At 42.4% G+C, this 20,865-nt stretch overlaps 1 protein-coding gene across 2 annotated transcripts in view; it reads right to left on the bottom strand.

Annotated features, from left to right (window-relative positions):
* The window catches only part of LOC146202980 (poly(A) RNA polymerase, mitochondrial-like), a 30,260-nt gene that overhangs the window by 8,780 nt on the left and 615 nt on the right, over positions 1-20,865 (bottom strand). For both annotated transcript variants that reach the window (XM_084588466.1, XM_084588467.1), the window contains exons 2-7: positions 17,059-17,237; positions 16,753-16,974; positions 15,382-15,588; positions 9,396-9,607; positions 6,855-7,066; positions 3,836-3,898 (exon numbers count right to left, since the gene is read on the bottom strand). In XM_084588466.1, the coding sequence (XP_084444592.1) occupies positions 3,836-3,898; positions 6,855-7,066; positions 9,396-9,607; positions 15,382-15,588; positions 16,753-16,974; positions 17,059-17,237 (1,095 nt within the window). The remainder of the gene's footprint in view (positions 1-3,835; positions 3,899-6,854; positions 7,067-9,395; positions 9,608-15,381; positions 15,589-16,752; positions 16,975-17,058; positions 17,238-20,865) is intronic.

Raw genomic sequence — 20,865 nt, 5'->3', positions numbered from 1 at the left:
AATTAAGCTCAAGAGACTTGCAAGAAGCTTGGTATAGATGCGACGTCCGTTGACGACGTGTTACAGCAACTACGGCACCAAATTATTATTGCCTGCTCTACCATGACATGTCATGCACTTTGCTTCGCTCTGCCACTCTTGAAAATAATGACGAAGTTGTTAAGTTGTTGGCAATGACTAGTCTTTCCCTTGCACCAAGCTGCAAGACAAAAGAATATACACGATGTGGCGCAATGCTGCTTGCAGTACGAACACAGCACAGCTGTTGAAGTGTAAAATGTTCCTGGTGAAAAATGTGCCTGCTATAAACTAAGTTGTTGGCAATGACTAGTCTTTCCCTTGCACCAAGCTGCAAGACAAAAGAATATACACGATGTGGCGCAATGCTGCTTGCAGTTCGAACACAGCACAGCTGTTGAAGTGTAAAATGTTCCTGGTGAAAAATGTGCCTGCTATAAACAAAGCTGAATCGGGTATACAGCATGCAACCTCATGAGACATGACATTATCGCAAGCACACTGTGAATACCAGCAAGTGCTGACGACAAGTCTGTGAGCACTAGCATTTGTCATGTATACTTCTGTCATGTATATAATTTGGGAAAAATCTGCAACTCCAAAGTGTCCAAGGAAATGAAAAACATCATAAGGAAAAGTAAGCTAACAATAGAGCTGTTTCTTTTTTTTTTTTTTTTTTTTTTCTGGTCATCCGGGATACGACTGCGAGTGCCAAAGTAAGGAGGAGTAAGAATCGTACAGCAGTGAAAGTATCCAGCACTAATATGTGTGGTAACCCTCTTATGCTGCCTATGATGTCAAGGCTGCCATTTTTGAAGCCCTCATTAGGCTCATAAACAAACAAATTCCTGAAAATTGTGGGGCTTTGTTTTGAATACCTATACAAAAATACCTATACCTATACCTATACCTATACCTATACCTATACCTATGAATACCTATACGGAATGTAAAGGGGAGTTTTTGTGTGTTGATCAATGTGAAGTAATAATAAACCCTGGAGAAAATTGATCAGAAAGTAGAAGCTGTTGCAGCAGCTCATTCAATCGAGCACCAGATGCGAAATTCAGATGTGGGCTCGGTGTCCGCCAGCAATAGGTGGTGATTTTTTTTTTCTACATTATGATCAATTTTCTCCATAATTGCAAAATTACTTCACATTGATCAACACACACAAAATAAAATCCCCTATGCTTTCCTTTGTATCAGTGGTTGTTGACTTCCTTCTTGTGAGGATGCATATATGATCCTGGTCCTTAATTTCTGTGCCCTGCTATTCCCAACTTTTACACCATGGGCAAATTTCATCAGCACTAGGTTAAACATAATTTCTAGCTGATAAGTCACCTTCCTGAAAATGTAGCTTCCCAGTTAAAACAGCATAAGGTGCCCTTTGGAAGCTGGCAAGTACCGCATTTACAAAACACGAGTTTTTTTCTTCACTTCACTGGTTGCAGAACACATCTCGTGTTAAGTTCATAACTCAGGTAAGAATATAGCACAAACTTTGTCACTGCTCCCCAAGGTGGCTACAATGGCCTGCACTACCAGCTTTGCGAGCTGTTAAAAGATCCAAACTTTTTTACCCTTGAACACCGTCAGTGGCACGGCTTCACTTCAGGATGAGAATGAAGGACATCCTGGCTCTAATTAACTGAAAACAGGTGGCATGAGGGGGACATACGGAGCGCACAACTGACAGCAGGTGGAGAAAAGTACTTAATGCAGCACAGAACTCTGAGCAAGGAGGAGTAACAACAATCAAGGCTGTGGCACCAGAGCAGTTAAATGCGAGCTCAAGTAAGCTCCAGTTTTCCCAATAAGATATTGCTATGGCTTTCGATGACTGTAGTGTTCTAGAATGAAGAGCTGGTGAGTGTACATACCATATGCAAGGTCTAAAAAGCTAACAGAGGAGAAGTCTCACAAAGTCGACCATAGAATGGTGGAATATGCTAAATTTTCCACCATGACAAAACTTTGCAATACCATATTCTTAATGATAATGAGATAATGTAATGTGCAGCTGGTATCATGTCCTACAATTTATACCCATGTGCCTTTCCCTTAGTGGCTTCAGCCTATTATCACTTTGTAGTAAAAATAAGTTTGTAGAAGCCAATGTGTTTCTCATGGGGAGAGGTTAGCAGTGCTCTAATGTGGACCTTCAACTAGTCCACAGAGAAAGGTTTGAACCAGCATTTAAAAGTGGACAGACAGATGGATTTAATATGTGTGTGCTTAAAGTTTCATGTGGCCTAATTAGTCCTGAAGCTTCTGCAGTGGCCCAAGTACTCAGCACATTGCCATCTGATGATTCGGCCATTCACAATCATTTGTAAAGAAGGAATAAATGTAGACCTAAATATAACTGTACTTGCACAGGCAGGAAGCTGCAGCCTTTAAATTCGAAGCAGTTTATAGCGATGCGCATTATCCCTTTTGTGCGCCGTGTACCTGAATAGGGAAGTGAACATCGTGCGGCCAGCTGTGCGAAAAGGCAATAAAAAAAAATGTTGTTTTGAATGTTTCAGAACACGCGCCTTGAGCCGCTTTATTATACAAATGGCGCCATCTTACGCGAAGTAAAAGAAATCCTGCCTAAAAAGCGCAGCACAAATGGACACGACTACGTTTTACGGAGCTATCAGTAATTGCTCCTTGTTTTTGTCATTTTGGACTGTTAAGAATCTGCGCTGACAAAAATATTAGCATTCATTTATCACAGGAAAGGCCTGTGACTGTGAAATAATGGCTATCATCCTAGTTACGAGTGTATTCAGCCTTGCATGCACTTGCGAATGTTAGCGTCCCTGTTCAGGGACAGAGCGCCTCAAACTCCTGGCACTCCTGCTTCGAGTGTCCGGCGTCACTTTTTTACTTTGTGTGTCCTGCTGTGCAAAAAGGCAATAAAAGTGCCGTTTTGGATATTTCAAAATGCCGAACTCGACTTCCTCATGTCACTACACCCTCTTAGGTCAAGAACCAGGTAGTGGCCAGTGAGGGTAATTTCTCACTTTTTATCTTTTGCGCTGTGCAACAGCTGCAGAGAGCACCTGTGAGACGCAAGTGCTGAGGAGCTTGCCCAGAAAAGTATTTTGGTGATGGCCTTCCAAACTGACGTTGCTAACAGCCTAATCACATGAAGCAAAAGAGCTCAATAATAGCGCGGTTGGCCAAGTAAAGAGTACCCAGAGCCTGTTGTGATGCAAGCTAGACCGCATTTGCTACTGACAACTACCATTAGGTACGACAGCTACAACTACTGGGCAGAGCATGTCAACACACCAAACTCACAGTGCTGCAGCAGTGAAGGATGCACAACGAAGTGAAGAACGCACAACGAAGTGAAGGATGCACAACGAAGTGTCGGATTCCCTGCCAAAAATGCTACATCTTTTTGTGCATGTCTGGTTTGGTTTGTGGGGTTTAACGTCCCAAAGCAACTCAGGCTATGAGATGCTTTAGTGCATGTCTGCTCAGAGCAATTGCTTGTTCCTTTTTCACAATAAGTATACTCTGAAGTGATTGATTTAATTAAAAAATCAAGAAATAATCCGTTAATCATCCTTTGTGCCCGATATCTTGCTAAGGACACTATCGCACTTTCTGCCAGTAGCATGCATTACTTTCTCTGTATTGAGGCGCCCTGTCCCCGAATGGGGACATTGCAAAAGACAATGGAAAAATAAAACTTTTCAGTTTCTTCAGGACACGTCATTTGAAGCGTGGAGAACCGAAAATGGCCCTCAGATATTTTCTGTGCTGCCAGGATTTTTTTTTGTACCTGAAGGGAACATAGAAAACCATATCTTACCAAATGCTTCAGCCTTCCCATCTCGCGACCTTGACTTTTCCCAAGCTTTGAGGCGCTTCTTTTCTGAGGAACACAAAGAAAATAAAAATGCACATCAATTTGCTTAATTTCAACACTTTTCACAGCAAAGCCAAGCAAAGCTCAGCAAAAGATATACAAAAATAAAAGAAGGAAAAGCATGAACATCAGTAGTATGCACTTGGCAATCAATCATACACCAGCCACTTGAGCCATGAGGTGAGAAGAGGTGACACAATTTTTCTCAAATGCAAATGTTATAGTACTATCTTGCTCTTTGGTAATCACGACGGGTGACGTGCATTTATGGAGTCAATGCAAATAATCACGGGAAAGCCATCTGCTACCACTGCTTCTGGCTCCAACTTTCTCCCTTTGCTCGCTCCCTTCATTGTGTTAACACATTTACCTACTTCACTCATTTATTTGTGCTGCAACATTGATGAGTATATTTCATCAGAGCAAGACGAACACGACCTGGACTCTACAGAGGAGTTGTGCCTGCGAGCGGTCTGGTATGTGTTCTCGCTCTGTTTCACTGTGCCAGTAAATCTGCTTCTGGCATGTTTTTGCATGAAATACAACCAAAGTAATTAAAACAATACAACGCTTTCTATAAGTGTGCAGTGATATGTGTTGAGATGCATTGTGCATCCAGTGGCATGTACGAGTGTCTTGCTAGCCAACTGGCAGCCTTTATAAGCTGTGCAGAAAATACATCTGTCGTCTGCTCAACTGTACAGGTTTCAGCATCACCGACTGCAGCAAAAAGCAAACAAATGCGTAATAAATTATGCGTTAAACTGTAGTTTAAATGCACATAAGTGTGACTGCAGAGCATATGAAAGATGTAGAGTGCATGCGAGCCATATTAACCATTACAGAACATGCTCACTTTTCGGGATTGTCTATTTCTGCGCTTGTATCTCACACACTCTGACCTTACAATAATGCTGTAGAATGAGTGAAGTTGCGGTACAAATAAATTGGCAATAATGAGAGAAAATTGGAACTGGAATCAGCTGGCGGATGGTTTTTCGACAACTCTCCACGCTGACTTTGCAAACACACTTCACCCATTGCACAACATTACTCAATGGTTGGCAGGCAAGCAAAAAAAAATACACTATATCTTTTTAATTTATAGGGACACCTAATCGCATTATGTGCTGGCAGTGTGATAGCATTAGAAGTTATTGATGCCTTTGCATTAAGTTTTATGTCCTTCTTTCATGGATGTGTCTGCCGACCCCTCATGCCTATCTGCACACAACAGCCACCTTTATGTGTCATCGAGCTGGTGGTTAGACATTTCCCTGAAGGTGCCTAGAGGTGGCAACACGGATATAATGAAGACGCATCGAAACGTATGATGTCACTTCCAGTCTGGTAGCATCACTTCCCTCGAGAAAATTTTCCTACTATTTAGAAATTACCGAGTGCACCGTAACTGCATTGAGCGCTTCACCTCAATGCTTAACTGCAGAGGTTGTGCAGTGAAGCATCCTCAAAATGCTACGGGGCCATTTTGAAGAGGGCCTTCCAGACAGTGTGCGAAAAGCAATGCGCATTGTTTTTACTTTGGTTTCCAGACTATTGTGTAGGCATTCAGCAGGATATACACTTCGATGCTATTCTAGCTAAATAAGACAAATAATATTTGCTTTTTTTTTTCTTTTTAGTGATTAGGTATTCAATACTCGAAGGTATTTTTTTCCCATATTCGTATTCGATTCATATTCGAAACTTTCCATATATTCGCATATCTCTAATGGATATAGATGCTCAAGAGAACCTAAAAGTGTTTTAAGGAATCAAACTTGCCCTAATAAACCTAGACCCCCCCTTTCAAGGGCTAGAATCGCAGGAGCAATGGGAGGCTGCTCTGCGCAGCTCACAGCCGGACCTACAGCTCCACATCGTGGACTGGGCCTTGAAGGTCGCCACAGTTCAAATGTGCCCGGTCATCTCGAGTGGCACGAGGGCCTGTCGCCATTCTGCTCTCCACCCTCACCGAGCCACTTAAGTGGCTCAAATAAAGTTTTACTAACCAACCAACACCAAGGAACTTAAAGGCTTCACTGAACTCAGTTCTAGAGCCTCTGCATTACACGATGAGAATATTGCACACAATGAATTTAGAGGCACCTAAGACAGCAAAAGGAGGTTATTTATGACAGACAGAAAATTTGATTCGTCGCAGTTCACGTGAGCTTTTCATGCAGCAGGCAATAGGCAGGAGTCAGACAGTTTAACTATGACGGTAAGTGTTGCTGCAAATGCCTAATCCACACGTTTGCGCGCACGTGCGCACGTGCGCACGTGCATGTGCGTGCGCGTGCACGCACACACACACACACACACACACACACACACACACACACACACACACACACACACACACACACACACACACACACACACACACACACACACACACACACACACACACACACACACACACACACACACACACACACACACACACACACACACACACACACACACACACACACACACACACACACACACACACACACACACACACACACACACACACACACACACACACACACACACACACACACACACACACACACACACAAGACTATTCAATGTTGGCATGAGAGACGTATGAAATGAGTTTTCTATGCACTGGAACCGATTTATCTCACAGCCTTCGATTTGTGCACTTTTTTTGGTGACGTAATGGCAAGTAGACAACAGTGGAGATGAGTAGGTACTAAGACTCCAAAACACCTTGCTTAATTTTATTTTTTCTGTGCTTAACAAAAGAAAGTGCCAAATGCACAGCCAAGCTCTTCTCGCCTAACAAGGAAAGAACCATGCCTTGATTTTTCTCTGTGCTTGAATTTTAAAAACAACTCTGAAGCTAGCTTCCCCTGGGGAGGCGACTGCCCAGACATCTTGCCGTGCAAGTCCAAGCTGCCAATCAATTTTTTCCGCTTCTGGCAAGTTGATAGAGTTGAACAGCGATTACCTTCAAGGTCCCTCAGGGATGGCAGAAGTCCGCACTGTTGCAGATGAAAAATGGCCAGCAAGGTCAGCTGAAAATTTGTGATCCATGTGCCTGGCACTTTGCTTGTTACACCCTGAGCCATTGCCCAGCTCCGAGCTGTGAACAGCAGTGGGCAGAGGGCAGGTGCTAGCTGGGTGCACGTGTGCAGAAGCCGGGACATATGCACCCCAGACCTGCACAAATGGTCATTCAGGAGTAGTTAGCAGTGGCATAAACGAGAATGGGTGGAATGCGCTCGGATTATATACAACTTTTCAAACACTGGCCTGCTCAGTAGCCAGTGGAATGAACTGCCCCATCTACACATGAAGAGTGTAGTTCTATCGAAACACTGAGACATATATTTTTTCTTTGCTCATCTCAGTTGACAATGGCAGATTATACTGCTAGAAGTGCAGCGCACAAGTTTGTTTAGCTTGACTTCTCCTTGTGCAGAGCCTAAAGTTGATTGAATTCCTTCTAGAACAGTGCTTGCCTTTCTATAAGATGTTAAAATTTTCACCATTTATTCTACTCCAGTTTTCATTTTGCATTGCCTCAGGATGCTTTTACATTGCCTCAGTGCCGCCGGGGTGTTGCAGTGGTTAGGACACTCGAGCACTGTGCCCAAGGATCCGGGATCCAATCCCTGCCATGGCGGCCTTTTTCGATGGAGGCGAAAAGCAAGGCACCCGTGTGCTGCACAATGTCAGCGCACGTTAAAGAACCTCAGGTGGCCAAAATTTCCGTAGCCCTCCACTGCAGCGTCTCTCATAGCCCGAGTCACTTTGGGATGTCAAACCTCATAAACCAACCACTTTTTCTCACATTTTCTTTCTATTTGATTTATACATTTAAAAAAAAAAAACAAACAAACAAAAAAAAAAGCCTTCAATCTGCAGATTTATCCGGTCTCCAGTCATGATCATTATTATTAATGATGCACCACAAGCATCAACCGCTGGTTTAGGTTTTGTTTACAGGGTTTACTGTGCGAAAGTGACTCGGAATATGTGGGACACCACGGTGGAGGACTGAATAATTTCGACCACTTGGGGTTCTTCAATGTGCGCCGACACTGTAGAGTACATGGGTGCCTTGCGTTTCACCTCAACCGAAACGCAGCCCCCACTGACGATATCAAATCTGATGGTTGGTTTGGTTGGCTTGTGGTGTTTAACGTCCCAAAGCACTCAGGCTATGAGAGACGCCGTAGTGGAGGACTCTGGAAATTTCGACCACCTGGGGTTCTTTAACGTGCACTGACATCGTACAGCACATGGGCGCCTTGCTTTCCGCCTCCATCGAAAAGCAGCCACCGAGGCCGGAATTTGATCCCACATCCTTGGGAACAGTAGCCGAGCGTCGTAACTACTGCGCCACCCCGACGGGCTTATTTCAAATCTAAGTCCCCGGCTCAGAGTCGAGTGCCGTAACCACTGAGCCACCACGACGAGGCAACAACCACCCCCACTACCAGAGCAGAGTGTTGTGCTAAGCCATATATTTAAATCTCAGCTCCTACCTTAAATGCAGAAGGTACTATAACTTAACTTGCAAGACATATAAAGGGAGGTGCATTCCATCATCTACAAATCTATGTGAAGCAAAGTGAGAGTACCTGATACTGTGTACAAAACATTATAAATCTTACCCACAGGCAGTCCACTATATGCAGTCTATTCGTAAGTTACTAGGTACCTTTTCCTGTGCAAAAGCCACATTTATGAGAACATTACTAAAGCATTAGAAAGTATCATCCTAAGACGAGACGAGGCAAATAAAAAAGCCACATTTATTGCTAAATTGAGCATTGTGTTTCAATGCCTTTAGTTATTCTCCAACCGCTTACCTGTGGGGAATTGCAGCAAGGCAAAAATGTATGCGTGCAATGAAACAGTTAACTGGTACAAAGAGCACAACAATAATGCCATGACACTATACTTTGTTGGCATCGTGCACCGAGTGATGAGCGCCCTTCAATCCTCCACTTCTCTTGTAAAAGTGAGATTAAAATGCTTCTGTCTATTGCAAATGGGCCTTGACAATTTGAAGAGTACAATAAAGTTATCCAATTTCGTCTGTACTGCTGCAAAATCTTTAAATTCAGCTTGTTTGTAGAAAAGAACAATGTGGAAATGTGCAGATTAAAGTTTTCCTGCTTTTCTAAATGGCTGTTCAGAACACAAGGTTTCTTGCATACAATCAGCCTTTGTACATAAAGCAACATTAAAATACATTGACATTAACAGCAATGGCTTTCTAGGAGTGTTGATTTGTATAGCTCAAAAAGCATAAAACGAACTTAAATAACCGGACTTTATTCTAATATCAGCACAAGTGATTTTATGTGTGCACGGTGAGGGAGTGCTTAAGTTCATGTCTACGTATATGCAATTTTTCTTTTTGCACGCCACTTCATTTTCTTCAGCTTATGCTCTGCCTGCTTCTTCATGTGAAGCAGCGTGAATATAAAAGACAGGCACAGTGCAGTTTACGTAAAAGTAGGCATGACAGACGCACATGTTGCTTAAGGTCAGGTCACATTCTCTGCCCACAATATGGTGCTGGAACTTGACGATAGGCACACGAGCCCGAAGTATGCGCTGCACCTCGGACACTCCAGGCACCACATAGTGAAGCAGATCGCCAAGTGTTTCCAGCAGCCGTTGCACAAGTGTCCTGTCGGTGATCGCCTGGTTCTTTTCTTGAAAGTAAAGGTTTCCACTGAACTCCTGTACGTCAAAATGGCAATATGCCCGAAGTTCCATCAAGGCCAGTGCATAAAAAGGAACATATGCAGTGCTCCGTAAAAACTACACAGTTTATATTTACACAGAGCGAAACCGTAGTTGCAAAGCACATAAAAAAAAGAACACACACACAAAAAAAAAGAACACAAAAATACTAACTATTATCATCACTCATTAGGTTTTAAAGGTCCTGTGACCTTTGAGTTAATGAATGGGCCTTAAGGCTAACCTCAGAAATAACAAACACAACCACAGTAAAGACCAAGCAGACTACACAGCGGGCAATCATGTGTAGGAAAGTGCCAATCCCTGTCACATGGATACCTGCTCTTTAGTTCAAAGGTACAGAGTGCTTAGTTACATATGGTAAGTGCAGTACTTTTGTCACAATGGGCCACATAGACAAAAGAGACCGCGAGAGACTTTTGAAAATCAAAGGAAATAGCCTTCAAGAAGCTGTACATCATGGCACTGCCTAATGCATAAAAAGAAAATGAGAGAAAATCAAAGCAGCTGATGTGCGAAGCGGTGTGGGGTATGTGTGACATTAAATGTCTCAAGCCAACACGTGGGCTATGAGAGGTGCCGTAGTAGAGGCCTTTGAATCAAGTTTTAGTACCTGAGGTTACGTTAAAAAACAAAAAAAAAAAAAAAAAAAAGGAGGGGGGGGGGGGGGGGGGGTGTACTGACATGGCATAGCATTTAGGTCTCTGGATTTTTGCCTCCACTGTAATATAGTAGCTGTCACAGCTAGGACTGGGTCACAAGACCATGGGCCCAGCAGCCAAACACCATAGCCATTCAGCCACTGCATGGTGGGTAGAGCTGGTGATGTTAAAGGGCCACTGTCCAGGGAAAGATCTTTTAAGCAAAGGAGCCCAGTGTTTCGCTCAGGTACCAGAGATAGTCTGTGCAAAATGCTACAGTGACACGCGCGCCACAAAGCAACGAAAATACAAATCAAAGCTCTCTCATGCTCTCCTTCGGGAAGCCAGCTTCCCCGTTTCCTGCGCTGGCCCGTCGAGCCACAGTTATGACGTACTTCCTGAGAACGACGTCCATTGGTCCGTCTCCCTAACTGACGGGAGAAGGATGGGTGTCTACCACTCGTGGCGCGCTTTTCCCTCGCCACGGCCAGACTGAATCCAGCGGCGCGCGCTCCCTCGTCCGTTTTTTTTTTTTTCCCAAGCACGCAGAGTGCCACGCCCTTGCTCCCGCAAAACGCGGAGGAGGAAGGGGAATTTGTCTTGCGGAGGCTAGACGACCTTGGGAAGGAGAGTGAAAAACCTTTGCGAGGGAACGGAAGGAAAGAAGCATGACAGAATCGGGTGATTGCGGTGGCTGTAACTGCGTTATTGGTTACTCTTTTCAAACACATTTTGCGGCCTTGCGTTCTAGGGGCGAAGTCTCACAGTCACCGGGGAAGAAAATATTTTCGACCGGAGGGTGGACAGTGGGCCTTTAAAGAACATCTTGTAAACATGAAAAAATTGTCATTTTACTTTCTGCACAAGTATTTATACTTTTTGCTCAGATCTTAGTATGCAAAATTGTAGCAGAAATAGTGAGTGCCTACGGTAGCTGAGATAATAAAGTATGCAGCTGCTGACCAGAGAAGCTTTAACAGGTCTTCAATAGAAGAAATAAGAAAAATGATTCTGATACTAAAAAATGAATAAAATACTCAGACTCTGTTTTTAAACTTTCATTTCCGATGGGCTCAATAAGAAATCCTTTTTACAGGGCTGTAATGTCAGTTCAGTTCAGTTGTTCAGTCGTGTCCGACTCTTCGTGACCCTATGGACCATGTCACGCCACGCTTTCCGGTCTCTCACTATCTTCCTAACATCACATAACTTCATCTGCAGTGCCTCGAGGATGCCATCTAACCATCACGTTCGCTGCCTACCCCTTCTCCGGCGACCCTCAACCTTTCCCAACATCAAATCTTTCTCCAGCGACTCCTCTCTTCTCATCAGATGACCGAAGTAGCTGAGCTTTAACTTTAGAATTTGACCCTCCAATGAGCAGTCAGGGTTTATGGTCGACAATATCGACTGATTTGATCTCCTGGCAGTCGAAGGAACTCTCAAGAGTCTTCGCCAGCACCACAATTCAAACGCGTCAATTCTTCGGTGGTCAGCCTTTTTCACAGTCCAACTCTCGCATCCATACATCACAACTGGAAAGACCATAGCACGAGTTATACGGATCTTGGTTGGCAGACTAATGTCTCTGCTCTCTACTAGGCGGTAAGCTAACCATTGCTCTCTTTCCCAGAAGCAGGCGTCTCCTAATTTCATGGCTGCAGTCTCCTTCCGAGGTAATCTTGGAGCCCAAGAAGAGAAAATCTGTCACAGCTTCCACTTCTTGTCCCTTGATGCTCCAGGACTTGATAGGGCAAGACGCCATGATCTTTGTCTTTTTAATGTTCAGTTTAAGCCCAAACTTCTCACTCTCTTCTTGTACGCGCATCAGAAGTCTCTTGAGTTCCACTTCACTTTCTGCCATTAAAGTGGTATCATCCGCATATCTAAGGTTGTTGATACGTTTTCCAGCAATCTTCACTCCAGCTGAAGACTCGTCCAGACCGGCCTTCCTCATGATGGAAATCAAACTAGCGCACTTCAAAACAGACACAGGAAGAGAACGACAACACAGCGCTGGAACTGGTTTTTATTAGAGAGTGACACAATATATATATGTACGAAAAGTGGGCGTGAAAGAATTGATAACTGCTGAGTTTGCACGTGGCGTAAAACACCGAACGCAAAGTTAAAAGGCGCACAATAACAATATAGGTCAAAGCAAGGCAGAAGCAAGGCAGCGCTGTGTTGTCGTTCTCTTCCTGTGTCTTTGTTTTGAAGTGCGCTAGTTTGATTTCCAAGATGAATTACCAACTAGTCCGTTCTTCCACCCTTCCTCATGATGCACTCTGCATATAGGTTAAATAGGCAGGGCGACAGTATGCAGCCTTGCCTCTCTCCTTTCTCAATCGGAAACCAACCAGTAAGACCATGCCCAGTTCTAACTGTGGCCTCTTGCCCTTCATACAGGTTCCTGAGGAGACAGATGAGGTGAATTGGAACTCCCATCTCTTGGAGAGCTTGCCACAATCTGCTGTGGCTGTAATGTACTGTCCTCAAATTAAATATTTTTACTTTCTTCAGCCTTTATTTTCCTTGACTCATGCACAGCAGTGGAGCTGAAAGCGTCACGACTGCTCCACCTTGAAGCTACACCATCTAGCTGTGTCACTGCCCACTACAGCTTCTTCTTCTTTCATAAAGTAAGGTGCCTCTGTTGGAAAAGTGTTCAAGGAATGTCATGCGACAGGGGCATAGGCTAAAGCAAGTCAGCATTCCATTTTATGAAATAGATTTTAAAAAATTGATGGAATATCTAGCATGGCTAGACCAAAAAACACACATCAAATGTACTAGTGCCCTGGGTTTCACTTCAGTGTCGGCTCGAGGCTAGATTTTCAAGGTCAAGCAGGTTTCAGACAAAGGTCGGCGAAATCAGTGAGTGGGGATCTTCGCTGTAGCACACTATGAAATTTCAGGCCTGCTTAACACATCTTAAGAGGGCAGTGCGATGGTGGTGCGTTCTGGATCCATTGTGCACAGATGGAAGTTGATAAAGACGGAGGCAAGCAAAGCACAGCATGCGAGGCTTGCAGTTAAAGATGTGGGATATTCGGTTACGGTGACGGCTCAGGGGTCTAATGCAACAGTCGATGAAGCTTATCTGTTCATGCCGCCACAGGATCGAAACCCCTTTGCTGCCATAAAGTGTCTTATTTTATTGCATTTTAACCTCAATTACTGCCTGCCGACTACCCTCAGCCAGAGGGCAAGGACCGAGCATACATTGGTGAAATCAGCCAACGAGAGTCCTAGTGCTAGTGCTCCAAAAAATACATTAACACAAATGTGGAAACACAGACAACTGCAGTCAGTGACTGCAATAACTTAAAATTTTGGGAAAAGGCACTTATAATATTGTGAAAATTTTTCAACAATGAGAAGAACGTAGCGGACATCGTATGCATTATATTTAAGCTAGCGAAACAGTGCAAGAAACGACGAAAGACCGGACTTTGAGTTGTGCTGTAGATAGGCCTGCTATCCTTTTTTGCTACCTGCCCAGCAACAACAATAGCAACAAATTCTACGTTTCCAGAACACACCTTTGATCATACTTCATCAGCTTTATAGAATACCCTTCAAAATAAATGCTGCCTGAGCATCTGCAAGTGCCTGAAAGCACTGAAAATAAGCCTTCATGATTAGCAACTAACAACAGTAAAACAAAAGTCTGAAAATCAATGTGATTAATAGTATTAATGAAACAGTAAAACGATGTTACCAAAAGTAGCTTTCTTTACAGTTTTCTATGAAAACTGTAATAAATAGAAAGCACATTTAAAACGAGACTTATCTGTGGGACACCTGTAATTCCTTACATATGGCTCTTGTCTGTACAGGTGAGGGAAAAGGGCGAAGGTGGAAGGGAAGAAAATACTCGCTGCCCATGTGCTTGGCTCTCCTAGCAGGAAGCGAGTGAGAGAAAGCACAATGGAAGCTGAGCAGGGAAGGCGAGGTTATGAAGACCCGAGTCTAGCAAAGATGGTGTTTGTACATGTCACGCAAAGGTACAAAAAGCGTATACGTGCAGCACAGCTCTTGCCGACTTTAGCACATTATGAAATTAATCCAATCAATTATTTTCGCTAGGGAGCTTCAAGACAGTGTACATTGCAACACCAGTCAATACCAGTATTCAAGCAGAAAGTTTGTAATTGGCATCTGAAAGAAAACAAGTCTTTGTTATGGTTATAGTCTGTCAAAAAAAAAAAAAAAAAAACTGGTAACATGTGGCCCTTAAAACCTAACTTCACTGAACTTGAGACATGACAGAAAACACGCTTTTGTGCAGACCCATACTAGTAGAAGTTATTAGAATGTTAAAGCTAGACACAGCCTAATAATGGAAAAATGTTTTAAAGGATGAAAAATGAGGAGTCTATCATGGCTGTCATTATTCATACTGCTGAGATGTAAACAAGAAACAAAGAAATCTTGCCTGTACCTGCAGTGCTTTTGCTAAAAGCTATAAAACTCTACAAATACTTTATAGCACTACTTGAAACAATTAAACACTTTTCCTATTTACGCTTATGCTTCCTAAGTAGTGAAAAGGAGGACAGGAGCCATGAATGCATTGTCCACAGGGAACGGCTTTTCTGTTGCAGGGCTTTTTTTCCAGAGTGGAATGACTGCAACTCAACTCCAATGGTGTAATGTCGAGAAAATAAGGTTGGCAAAATAAGTTCACACACATTTCTTGCAGAAGAGCTAGTTTTAAAGTCAAGATTGAAAACCTTCTTTTACTGCTTCTGATCATTATTCTGACAAAGTTACTGCTCACTATCTGTGCACAAAGCATTACAAATGCCTGCACTTTTGCAGGAATCATGACAAAAAGATATTTGTCTGGAGAAAACATCTATAATTTCACAGTGGTTCCATTGCTTCGCAGATGCAAGACTTCGACCAGCTTTTGTATTATATGAATGAGTTCAGTCTTTCCAGAGAACTGTTGAGGATAAATTATATCTTTTAATTAAGAAAAAAGAAATGCTGCTTTGCATAGCAGAGTCGAATAAGCTCTCATTATTCCTAACGTAAAAAAAATACTCACGACAACCAAAATATTTTTCAATAATTCAGCAGAAAGACCACGTAACTCACTGCTGCCTCTGGGATACAGTAGACCATGTCAATGTCGCAGTGGTGTCTGCCAAAGCCATTGACCAGGGAGCCGAATGGTAACACCTGGCCTTCAGAATATAGTCCAACTATAAACTCTTCAACTTGTCTGCAGACCATAAATCCAAGCCTTGTTTCAAGGTCGCTCAATTTTTCAGTCTCATAGAAGTGCATCATTTGCTCACCAATCTGCAAAGTAAGCCATGCACGGATGTACAAATAAATGGAACCGAAAGATGTTTTATGGCTCATGTAAAGTAGCATTCAGCCAAAGTTGAGCATAAATGATTGGCATACATTCAGCCCCAGTTTATTTGATATGAAAACTGCAATTCACTCCACTGCACACAGTAAGCCAGTTTCAGTATTCTGACAGGTGAAATTAGTTACCTGCAGATGCTAGCCACATGCAAAAATAAAAGAATTGAGATTGTTACAAAATTTCCTCTAGGCCTAGGTTCTTCCTACTTATGGTTTCTTCCTACTACATTTGATAATGCATTACCATAAAGAATGTCTTTCAAATGTGCTCAAGGGAACAGAAACTATCCAATTTTGTAGTTTTCAGTTAAAATGATCATCTGACAAGGGCTCACTTTTATTTTCTTTCCAAGCATTATCCAAATGCTCTACCATTTAGCCTACATAATTCATAACAATTCACACGGCTACAAAACATAGTAAATCCAGTCTACATTAGTGCAAGGCCGGTGCAAGCACCAATGGTCCAAATGGTTTCAGGGACTTAACAGATTGAAGAGGGTCGCTGGTTACAAATAAGGGCCTTGGTCATAAAAAAGAAACAGATGTGTGAACACCAAGCACAGAAGTTTGCTAGGCACGCCTGCAACTGGTCCAAAACACAGCGCGTACAAACGGGGACGAAAGGAAGAAACTACAGGAACAAGCACTGACTCTCAACTAAAGTTTAATCGCAGGAAGCACGTTTATATAAGGAACAGAGACAATAAAACACTAAAACCTTTAAGCTTTAGTGTTTTATTGTCTCTGTTCCTTATATAAACGCGCTTCCTGCGATTAAACTTTAGTCGAGAGTCACTGCTTGTTCCTGTGGTTTCTTCCTTTCATCCCCGTTTGTTCGCGCTGTGTTTTGGATGATGTATCACCAACTCGCCCGCTTAACTATCCTGCAACTGGTGCTCTTCAGAGCATAACTTAGGATGTTCAGTAATATTAGTAGAGGAATCCATGTCTAGCTTCATACCTTTTTCTCTAAACATAAACTTATTTCAACAGACTCTTAGAAGGTTTGAATGTCTGAGATTTAAACTCTGGGTAAATACACAGCATTCACCATCGTGTCCTACAGAAGTAAAATAATGACATCCTCACCGTGCTGCTCTGAATCAGTTTTGTTCCTTGGGCTTGCGGTGTAATATGTGATGAGGTTTCTATATCAACAGAGAGAGATTTCTTAGTTTCTCTAGTTCGATTCTTTGGCGCATATTTCAATAGCCTTGACCGCACAGGAAAACCATCAGGTGACAGATGTCCACATTTTCTTAACAGCTCTAGTGCCTCATCTGAACTGCTGAACTCTATCAGGACTTGGCACTGAAAGAGAGAAGTACTGTGAGCATAATACATAAAGCTGTGCATAAATAAGCGAGAGACATTGGCGTGCTAATTGCTACTCACCCTATGCGAGTTATCTGAGTAGTAGTATGCCTTCTGTATTTTCCCATACAATGAACAATCATGACAAAGTTCTGCTGTTTTATGCCGGTTTTCTACCTCTACAAGAATGCTGGCAGATGACTCCTTTCTCCTCTGGGACAGGATTGCATCAAAGGAGGGTGCGGCTTGCTCGTTATTTTCTGTAATAGCAGCACAAAACTTTCAATCAACATCACTGATCAGACACTCAAGTTCTTATACTAAGATTAGTGCTTTCAAAATCATAACTTAAAAAAAAGCACTAAGATGTCATACCTTAAAGAAACAGCCTACTAAGTGTTTTGACAATTTTTTTCTTCTGTCGATTGAAAGCTCTATTCTTACATTAACGAATACCTTGCTCTGACACTAAGAAACACAGCAGGACAATTTAAAAACTTGATTTTTGCATATGGTAATCTTATTTTCGCAACGATATAAGTGTCTCCACACCGTCATTGGGGACACAGTATGTAATTGGTATAGTAACTCAGTGCAACTTAATGGCACGATGACTGCCATGACATCTACATGGCATTACAATATCGGCCATGATGTTAACCATGATGCCCAGGTTTTGTTGAAGTTATAATTGAGCAAATATGTAGGTTTAAATAAAATAAAGTGAATAAATGAACTAAACAAAACTGGTGATATCTATTACAGATAACAGTAACAATTTTTACCAACAGCAGCGCTGCCAATGGCAGTGCTGCTGCAAGCATAGAGGTGTATTCAGTTGTGTGATTTTAATTTGAAGGCATTCTTAAGTAGACAAAGCAAGACTAAACAATTTGAGGCATGTCTGTTAACCTTAGCTGTTTTTGTCGACTTGTCTAAAGCTTTCGGTTCCATTGATCATAAACTTTTGCTTTGTAAATTAACTTATTATGGCATTGGAGGTACCGACCTCGACTTACTTGAATCATACTTGAGCCACAAAAATCAATTTGTGCATATTAACTACTTATCATCTAATCTCCTTCTAGTTCATGTGAGTGTCCCTCAGGGAAGCACCTTGGGTCCCCTTTCGTTCAACATTTTCATCAATGATATTATTAATATTGATGTGGACATTACATATATCATGTATGCTGATGATACCGTGCTTCTCTTTTCATCCAAAGCCCCAGATGACCTGGTCTTATGTCCAAACAGAGTGCTTTATAAATGACAATAATGGTCTCTCCAAAATAATTTCATAATTAACACTGAAAAAAAAACAACAACAAAGCCTTACCCTTTCATCCAAGAAAAGTAAAATGCAAAATTTTAAGGCGAAACGATAGACTGAAGCTGAAGGCTCCTTTTTAAGTATGATATATTAGCCAATTGGTTATAATTAAAGAAATGAAGCAAGTGGAATCATAAAGAATAAGTTCCAGAGAATTGGAGAGAATGACATAAGCAGGACCACATACTGATGATGCATACTCAAGCTTAAGGTATATTGTGCCTTAAAGGGCAGCCATTTAAGGGAGGATAAAACACTTGAAAGTTACGGTGCAGATAACCTAAATACGATTAGCATTAACGATGGAATAATTGATGTGCCTCATCAAGGGTAAGTTAGCTGGAATAAAAACACTGACGTATCTATAGAATTTAACGGATTCTAAAGCAATGTTATTTAAGTAGTAAGGCAAGGGGCTGGGATTTGTATGGGATACATGGATAACTTTGCACTTAGTATTCAGCAGTGATGGTGCCAAAGGGAGGCGAGAGATGGCAGCCACCACCATAGCCTGAAATGCCTCCCATTGGCACTTCTCACGGCCCCCATGAAAAATTTGCTGAGTGCTTCCTTTAGACCCCGATGAAGAGGATGATTTTTTAATTAGCCTTCTTAGTCATGTGGTGCAGAATTAATGCTGTTCCCAAGCTCTACATCTGTGCATGGTTAAGAGAAGACTTACCCTCGTCTTGCGAAGCCTTTTGGTCTTTAGGAAACCCATAAGGGCTCCACAATATTAGAAGCAAACCATACTATTACATTACTTTTGGCAAAGACTGTCCCCAAAATTTAACTTGCCACCTCACAGCATAGACCCTGGTGACATCCCTGGCATTCAGTTCCATTAGCCATGCATTACACCAGTTCTCTATATCAGTACTTGCAGTACTTTTTTTTTTTTAGAGCAGTGGCATTATTATTTTTAATCATTTCAAGAAAAGCAACACAGCAATCAGCAAAAGAGATTATTATCAGAGCTTACAGAAGACAGAAGGTCATTTACAGATGAGAAGTAAAAGTAGCCCGGGAAAAGATAGGCATACTGCAGTCTACTTTTATAACCTAGTATTTATGGCTGTAAAGTGTAACAAACTATAAGCAATTACTAAGGAAACACTGAACTCATATCAAGAGACTGCAGTGAATACTTGACTGTTTTGGTTTGGTTTTACAGGGTTTAAAGTCCCAATGCGACTAGGCTATGAGAGATGCCATAGCAGAAGGCTCCAGATATTTCGACCACGTGGGGTTCTTTAACATGCGCTGAAATTGCACAGCACACGGGCACCTTGCTTTTCGCCTCTATTGAAAAGTTGCCGCTGCAGCTGGGATTCAATCTCACATCCTTGGGGCACAGAAGTTGAGCTACACGATTTTCAAAAGCCATGCTGAGTGAAGGTGAAAAATGAATTAGATTCCAAGAAGTTAAATAAATGTAAAACAATGACATGTTCAATAGCTTATAGCAGGTGCTCAGAAGAAAAAAGGTTCACTAGTTCACCAGATTCGTTTTAACGCTTAGTGTATGAAATGGAACCACCTCTCCTACTTTCCAAGCAGCAGAAAAGATGTATCAAGCGAGTGCTGAAAATGTTTGATAACATGGCTGAATTGTAAGCGTGTGTGTGTTTTAGAAACTTGGCTGTTATGCCATTGCAGCTGGGAGGAGTGATTAGACAGACTGATTACCTTAGCAATGCTTTGCTTTGGAAATCGACAGCGGTTCTAGGCACCTTGATGTGGCTGTAATGGTTTGTTGGAGGGGAAAAAACGTTTTAAATGCAAGGGACGTTTTTCACTTGTATAAATGCCAGCGGTGGGAATGGCCAAGAGCATTTTTGAGCAAGCTTTGTAGCAGGCAAAAATTCAATTTGGAGCAGCTTCCTCATGTTTGCGGCAGAGGCCCGATACTGAGATATGACAAGAATACGGACGCAGACGGTTTTAAAGAAATGACCGTGTTCTGCACGAAGCTTTTAATGCTGCAGGATTCTATAATAATTGGCTTACAGGAAAGGAAAGACGCAGCATCTCTAAATCTTTTTCCCTGGACACGTGGACCACGTCTTAAGGGAAGGAAGGAAGGTAGCAGTGAAAGAGGAAAGAGGTGCCGCTGTGGAGTGCTGCGGAGAATTTTGACCACCTGGGGATCTTTGATGTGCACTGACAGCGCACACTACACGGGTGCCTCTCCGTTTCGCCTGCATCGAAACGCAAGTGCCGGCGGTCGGGTTCGAACCCAGGTACTTCGGAACAGTAGTTCACTGTGCCACCGCCCGCGGCGGGGCCTGCAGAATTCTAAGGAGTATTTTTTTTCTTCAGAATTCTATGAAGTATTTTTTTTTTTTTTAATGCGCCACAATTTACTTATTGTTCTACAAAAGAAAAAAAAAAAGATGCTAAATTTTGTACTGTTCACATTGGCGCAAATGCCGAAGCAGTCTGAAGCTCCGAAATAGCTCGCAGCCCGCGCGCGAAGATAAGGCATTTAATCAGCCAACCTACCCTTCTTGTACAGCGACTCGTCATTAAATAAAATAATAATAAACCTGAAG

Source organism: Amblyomma maculatum, chromosome 1 (genome assembly GCF_055883805.1).
Source record: "Amblyomma maculatum isolate TAMU_Amacu chromosome 1, ASM5588380v1, whole genome shotgun sequence".
Classification (NCBI taxonomy): domain Eukaryota; kingdom Metazoa; phylum Arthropoda; class Arachnida; order Ixodida; family Ixodidae; genus Amblyomma; species Amblyomma maculatum.
This window is presented reverse-complemented; position numbering and strand designations above follow the sequence as displayed.